Here is a 7,363-nt window from a genome sequence, read left to right on the forward strand (position 1 = left end):
TATGTATATACATGTATATACATGTATATGTATATATATATATATATATATATGTTAAATAAATAAATATATTTTTGAGGATTAAAAAACGACAGAGCTCTCGTTCAATCCAAAATGTTAATAAACCTGAATATTTACGAAAGTAAAAGTGAGGTTTTGGCTTTCTTAGGAGATCTGTGTGTGCACAATTATTAAGCAACTAAATGAAAAACATCTCACTTGTTTATTTTCATCCGTTAAAGTGAGAATAATAACTCAAAATTTACAAATTAACATTTCAAAAAACAAATCGGTGAGCAATATATCCGCCCTTCTTTTAACAGTAATAAGCCTTCATTCATGATCTACCACAGCCTCCCAGACTCTGTTCAGAGAGGTGGCGTGTTTAAGAAGGGCCCACAAGTTCTCAATAGGGTTCAGGTGAGGAAGGGGGCCATGTCGTTATTCTTTCATCTGTAAGGCCTTTACTCGCCACGCACTGGAGTACTTCATGCGATGGAGCATAGTCTGCATAACAATCATGGTCTTCTTGAAAGATGCAGACTTTTTCCTTTTCCACTGCTTGAAGTCTTCTAAAAACTGGCAGTAGGTTTGGGAGTTGATTTTGAGTCCATCTTCAACCCGAAAAGGTGCAACTAGCTCATCTTTAATGATAGCAGCCCATAGCAGAGCTCCACCTCCACCTTGCTGGTGGAGCTCTGTGCCGTTACTGATCCATCCATCTGGTCCGTCGAGAGTCACTCTCATCTCATCAGTCCATAAAACCTTTGAAACATCTGTCTTCAGATATTTCTTGGTCCAGTCTTGACGTTTCAACTTCAGTGTGTTGTTCAGTGGTGGTCTGGTTTCAGCCTTCCTTACCTCGTGTCTCTGAGCACTGAACACCTTCTGGAATATGACAGCACTGGAGGATGATGGGTTCCTGGTAGTTTCATGTTTCATTCTTCTCAAATCTTTGGCAGTTCATTTGCGTCTTTTTTTCTCAACACGTTTCTTGCGACCCTGTTGACTATTTGCAACAAAACGTTTGATGGTTCTGTGATCACGCCCCAATATCTTGACATTGACCGAGAGCACTGTAGTTGTTCAATAATAAAATGAATCCTCAATACAACTTGTCTAATAATTATGCATGCAGTGTAAATCTGAGGAGTAAACACTTGTTTTCCTTTAGGAACGCTCTGATGTTCAACAACGAGCAGATGGCCGACGTTCACTTCCTCGTCGGTCCTCCAGGAGACACTCAGAGAGTTCCTGCTCATAAGGTGAGCCGTCATGTGACTGTGTGGATCTACTTCCTGTTCCTCTCTGCTCGCTCTTGTGATTGGTGTTTCAGTACTTCCTGTTCCTCTCTGCTCGCCCTTGTGATTGGTATTTCAGTACTTCCTGTTCCTCTCTGCTCACCTTTGTGATTGGTATTTCAGTACTTCCTGTTCCTCTCTGCTCGCCCTTGTGATTGGTATTTCAGTACTTCCTGTTCCTCTCTGCTCGCCCTTGTGATTGGTATTTCAGTACATCCTGTTCCTCTCTGCTCACCTTTGTGATTGGTGTTTCAGTACGTCCTGGCGGTGGGCAGCTCGGTGTTTGGGGCCATGTTTTATGGAGATCTGGCAGAGGGTCAATCTGAGATCCACATCCCTGACGTGGAGCCAGCTGCTTTCCTCATCCTGTTAAAGTGAGTCCAGTCTGGAGACCAGTTCATGTTTCCAGTTTATAATAATAATAATAATAATAATAATAATATACATTTTATTTATATAGCGCTTTTCATAAAACTCAAAGACACTTTACATTAAAATCATCATAGATAAAAGCAATGCACTAAAAACATAAAATACACAATAGTGGTCACACATTAAAAGCAGTTTTGAACAGGTGGGTTTTGATTTGAGATTTGAATGTCAAAGGTCAGTGCTCGGATGTGTTTGGGGAGAGAGTTCCAGAGGGAGGGGGCAGATATGGAGAAGGCTCTGTCTGTTTATCTTCTATACAACCAGAAGACCGCCAATGACAACAAAGAGACAAATAGGATTTCCGATTGGTGCTTTCCAAAGTAAAGGTCTGAATATCTTGATGGGGTGAAACTGATTCTACAGGGGGGAAGCTGTCTAAAGAAACCCTTCACTGACCATCGGCCAACTATGGTAGCTCCTCAACGAGGCCTTTGAATAGTCACTAAGGGTCACATCAGGCTGATCTACTTCCTGGTGTGACCAGGTCTTTCCAGGGCTCCCTAAGACGAACCCAATGGTCCAGTAGGAAGTGTCAGAGTTGCTGGATGTTGATTCCAGGAGTTACTAAACAAAACGGGGATTATTGAGGTCGTTTCAGGGTTCTAGTAAAGAGGGTTTAGACATGTCTTACTCTAGGATCCTTCAAGTAAGAACAGGAGTAGAACCACGACAATAACAGACTCACTCTACCACCTGAGCTTCAGCTGCCCCTCCTATAGTCCTTCAGAAAGGGTTCTAGGTGGTCCAGTTTGTATCCTACTGAGGGCTCCAGTGGTCCTGGATGGGATTCCAGGTGCTGATTAGATCAATAAGTCGCTAAAGGCTGAACTCCCAAACAATCTGGTGTTTGTGTATTGTATGTAGTTCCTCAGGTCCCTGACACGTGTATGATCCCGTTTCAGGTACATGTACAGTGATGAGATAGAGTTGGAGGCAGACACCGTACTCGCCACGCTGTACGCTGCTAAGAAGTACATTGTTCCTGCTCTGGCAAAGGCCTGCGTCTGCTTTCTGGAGACCAGTCTGGAGGCCAAGAACGCCTGCGTGCTGTTGTCTCAGAGCCGGCTGTTCGAGGAGCCGGAGCTGACGCAGCGCTGCTGGGAGGTGATAGACGCTCAGGCTGAACTCGCTCTGCGATCCGAAGGCTTCTGTGAGATCGACCTGCCGACACTGGAGATCATTCTGCAGAGAGAGTCGCTCAACATCCAAGAGGTCCAAATCTTCCAAGCTGTGTTGAGCTGGGCGGCGGCTGAGTGTCGACGTCGGGGTCTGCCGGTGAGCCCCAGGAACCAGCGGGCGGTGCTGGGTAAGGCTCTGTACCTGGTCCGGATCCCCTCCATGACCCTGCAGGAGTTTGCCGACTCAGTGGCGCAGTCAGACGTCCTGATGGTGAAAGAGACTCACGATGTTTTCCTGTGGTTTACTGCCTCCAGCAAACCCATACTGGAGTTCCCTCTGGTGAAGCGGGCCGGACTGGCGCCTCAGAGGTGCCACCGCTTCCAGTCCTCGGCCTACCGCAGCAACCAGTGGCGCTACAGGGGACGCTGCGACAGCATCCAGTTCGCAGTGGATCGGCGGATCTTCATGGCCGGACTCGGTCTGTACGGGTCGAGTGGCGGGAAGGCCGAGTACAGCGTTAAGATCGAACTGAAGAGGCAGGGAACCGTTGTGGCCCAGAACCTCACCAAGTTCATGTCAGACGGATCCAGCAGCACCTTCCCGGTGGGGTTCGAACACCCGGTCCAGGTGGAGCAGGACACCTTCTACACGGTCAGCGCCGTCCTGGATGGAAATGAGCTCAGTTACTTCGGTCAGGAGGGGATGACCGAGGTGCAGTGTGGGAAAGTGACCTTCCAGTTTCAGTGTTCGTCGGACAGCACCAACGGGACCGGTGTGCAAGGGGGGCAGATCCCTGAACTGGTCTTCTACTGCTGAACCAGAACCGGACAGACCTTTAATCAATCAGAACACCTGTGGGAGTGAAGTCAGAGGGAACAACAAGCTGCAAAGACTCAAGATCTGATTCACCGTTCAGGTGAACTGGAAGCTGATTGGTTCGTCTGTGCTTCTTAAAGTAAATCCTGAATGACCATTAAAGTTGAATGAGTGAATCTAAAACTCTTGTTTCTTTGAGGCGACGTCCTGCTGTAGTTTCCTGTTGCTGCCACTAGAGGAGCTTGTAGTTGACAGTGGTTCATGGGAAATGTAGTAAATGCACTTTGAAAAGTTTTTTCCATTGGAACCAAGAGTGTGATTTTAAAAAGTACATTTCTTCTTGCTGTGTTTAGTGATGATGTTTGTGTTGAAGTTGTGTTAGCTTCTCATAGTCTTACTGCAGGAGAATCAGTATTTTAGACAAACACAGTCAGGTTTCATCCAAATGAGCTGTCTGAATGCTCAAAATGAAACCTTATTATATTAGTAGAATATACAGAACCATGAAACCTTCACAGCGTGGCGTCTTATCTACAGACGGTCCTGGAGATTTTCAGATGATCTTATGCGTCATTGAACACAAAGATTTTCCCGCCACATAAAGATGGAGGTCATGTGACCTCATTGTCTTCCTCCATAAAGAATAAAGAGATGAGATGTTTAAATAAGTGAAGAACGTTCTCACCGATGGCCGGAGCGTTGATGCAGAGCTCACGAGCCAACAGCAGGAAGGTTTTCCCCAGAATGTAAACGTTCACCTGAACACATGAAGCATAAGAGGTTTACATAAAGTTATGTTCATATAAACGCACAGTGTGTATATACAGTGGGTACGGAAAGTATTAAGACCCCTTTAAATTTTTCACTCTGTTTCATTGCAGCCATTTGCTAAAATCAAAAAAAGTTCATTTTATTTCTCATTAATGTACACTCAGCACCCCATCTTGACAGAAAAAAACAAATGTAGAATTTTTTGCAAATTTATTAAAAAAGAAAAGCTGAAATATCACATGGTCATAAGTATTCAGACCCTTTGCTCAGTTTTGAGTAGAAGCACCCTTTTGAGCTAGTACAGCCATGAGTCTTCTTGGGAATGATGCAACAAGTTTTTCACACCTGGATTTGGGGATCCTGCCATTCTTCCTTGCAGATCCTCTCCAGTTCCGTCAGGTTGGATGGTGAACGTTGGTGGACAGCTATTTTCAGGTCTCTCCAGAGATGCTCAATTGGGTTTAGGTCAGGGCTCTGGCTGGGCCAGTGACGAATGGTCACAGAGTTGTTCCGAAGCCACTCCTTTGTTATTTTAGCTGTGTGCTTAGGGTCATTGTCTTGTTGGAAGGTGAACCTTCGGCCCAGTCTGAGGTCCAGAGCACTGTGGAAGAGGTTTTCTTCCAGGATATCTCTGTACTTGGCCGCATTCATCTTTCCTTCAATTGCAACCAGTCGTCCTGTCCCTGCAGCTGAAAAACACCCCCATAGCATGATGCTGCCACCACCATGTTCCACTGTTGGGATTGTATTGGGCAGGTGATGAGCAGTGCCTGGTTTTCTCCACACATACCGCTTAGAATTAACGCCAAAAAGTTCAATCTTGGTCTCATCAGACCAGAGAATCTTATTTCTCATAGTCTGGGAGTCCTTCATGTGTTTTTTGGCAAACTCTATGCGGGCTTTCATATGTCTTGCACTGAGGAGAGGCTTCCGCCGGTCCACTGTGCCATAAAGCCCCGACTGGTGGAGGGCTGCAGTGATAGTTGACTTTGTGGAACTTTCTCCCATCTCCCTACTGCATCTCTGGAGCTCAGCCACAGTGATCTTTGGGTTCTTCTTTACCTCTCTCACCAAGGCTCTTCTTCCACGATTGCTCAGTTTGGCTGGACGGCCAGGTCGAGGAAGAGTTGTGGTCGTCCCAAACTTCTTCCATTTAAGGATTATGGAGGCCACTGTGCTCTTAGGAACCTTGAGTGCTGCAGAAATTCTTTTGTAACCTTGGCCAGATCTGTGCCTTGCCACAATCCTGTCTCTGAGCTCCTTGGGCAGTTCCTTCGACCTCATGATTCTCATTTGCTCTGACATGCACTGAGAGCTGTAAGGTATATAGACAGGTGTGTGCCTTTCCTAATCAAGTCCAATCAGTTTAATTAAACACAGCTGGACTCCAATGAAGGAGTAGAACCATCTCAAGGAGGATCAGAAGAAATGGACAGCATGCGAGTTAAATATGAGTGTCACAGCAAAGGGTCTGAATACTTATGACCATGTGATATTTCAGTTTTTCTTTTTTAATAAATTTGCAAAAATTTCTACATTTCTGTTTTTTTCTGTCAAGATGGGGTGCTGAGTGTACATTAATGAGAAATAAAATGAACTTTTTTGATTTTAGCAAATGGCTGCAATGAAACTGAGTGAAAAATTTAAAGGGGTCTGAATACTTTCCGTACCCACTGTATATATATATATATACACACAGTTGTGTGAAAAAGTGTTTGCCCCCTTCCTGATTTCTTATTTTTTTGCATGTTTGTCACACTTAAATGTTTCAGATCATCAAACTAATTTAAATATTAGACAAAGATAACACAAGTAAACACAAAATGCAGTTTTTAAATGAAGGTTTTTATTATTAAGGGGAAAAAAAAATCCAAACCTACATGGCCCTGTGTGAAAAAGTGATTGCCCCCTAAACCTAATAACTGGTTGGGCCACCCTTAGCAGCAACAACTGCAATCAAGCATTTGCGATAACTGGCAATGAGTCTTTTACAGCGCTGTAGAGGAATTTTGGCCCACTCATCTTTGCAGAATTGTTGTAATTCAGCCACATTGGAGGGTTTTTGAGCATGAGCCGCCTTTTTAAGGTCATGCATCTCAATCGGATTCAGGTCGGGACTTTGACTAGGCCACTCCAAAGTCTTCATTTTGTTTTTCTTAAGCCATTCAGAGGTGGACTTGCTGGTGTGTTTTGGATCATTGTCCTGCTGCAGAACCCAAGTGCGCTTCAGCTTGAGGTCACGAACAGATGGCCGGACATTCTCCTTCAGGATTTTTTGGTAGACAGCAGAATTCATGGTTCCATTTACCACAGCAAGTCTTCCAGGTCCTGAAGCAGCAAAACAGCCCCAGACCATCACACTACCACCACCATATTTGACTGTTGGGATGATGTTCCTTTTCTGAAATGCCGTGTTACTTTTACGCCAGATGTAATGGGACATGCACCTTCCAAAAAGTTCAACTTTTGTCTCGTCAGTCCACAGAGTATTTTCCCAAAAGTCTTGGGGATCATCGAGATGTTTTCTGGCAAAACTGAGACGAGCCTTTATGTTCTTTTTGCTCAGCAGTAGTTTTCGGCTTGGAACTCTGCCATGCAGGCCATTTTTGCCCAGTCTCTTTCTTATGGTGGAGTCATGAACACTGACCTTAACTGAGGCAAGTGAGGCCTGCAGTTCTTTGGATGTTGTTCTGGGGTCTTTTGTGAACTCTTGGATGAGTCATCGCTGCGCTCTTGGGGTAGTTTTGGTTGGCTGGCCACTCCTGGGAAGGTTCACCACTGTTCCATGTTTTCGCCATTTGTGGATAATGGCTCTCACTGTGGTTCGCTGGAGTCCCAAAGCTTTAGAAATGGCTTTGTAACCTTTTCCAGACTGATAGATCTCAATTACTTTGTTTCTCATTTGTTCCTGAATTTCTTTGGAT

At 44.9% G+C, this 7,363-nt stretch overlaps 1 protein-coding gene across 1 annotated transcript; it reads left to right on the forward strand.

The window, feature by feature from the left end:
• Nucleotides 1–72: 72 nt before the first annotated feature.
• Nucleotides 73–4,333, forward strand: LOC116378416 (BTB/POZ domain-containing protein 6-B-like). The gene is made up of 3 exons (XM_031840289.1): nt 73–1,265; nt 1,557–1,675; nt 2,636–4,333. The coding sequence occupies exons 1-3, from the start codon at nt 1,098–1,100 to the stop codon at nt 3,666–3,668; spliced, it is 1,320 nt and encodes a 439-aa protein (XP_031696149.1). The 5' UTR covers nt 73–1,097; the 3' UTR covers nt 3,669–4,333.
• The last annotated feature ends 3,030 nt before the right edge of the window (nt 4,334–7,363 follow it).

The sequence above is a fragment of the Anarrhichthys ocellatus genome, unplaced genomic scaffold (assembly GCF_004355925.1).
Source record: "Anarrhichthys ocellatus isolate YVR2014 unplaced genomic scaffold, GSC_Weel_1.0 scaffold2558, whole genome shotgun sequence".
In the NCBI taxonomy this organism is placed as follows: Eukaryota; Metazoa; Chordata; class Actinopteri; order Perciformes; family Anarhichadidae; genus Anarrhichthys; species Anarrhichthys ocellatus.

Bases quoted from the DNA above. Each gene is read 5' to 3' on its own strand.
- LOC116378416 (XM_031840289.1), top strand. From the start codon at position 1,098: ATGAATCCTCAATACAACTTGTCTAATAATTATGCATGCAGTGTAAAT. The intron at 1,266-1,556 runs GTGAGCCGTCAT...TTGGTGTTTCAG, and splicing joins AGAGAGTTCCTGCTCATAAG to TACGTCCTGGCGGTGGGCAG. The intron at 1,676-2,635 runs GTGAGTCCAGTC...ATCCCGTTTCAG, and splicing joins GCTTTCCTCATCCTGTTAAA to GTACATGTACAGTGATGAGA.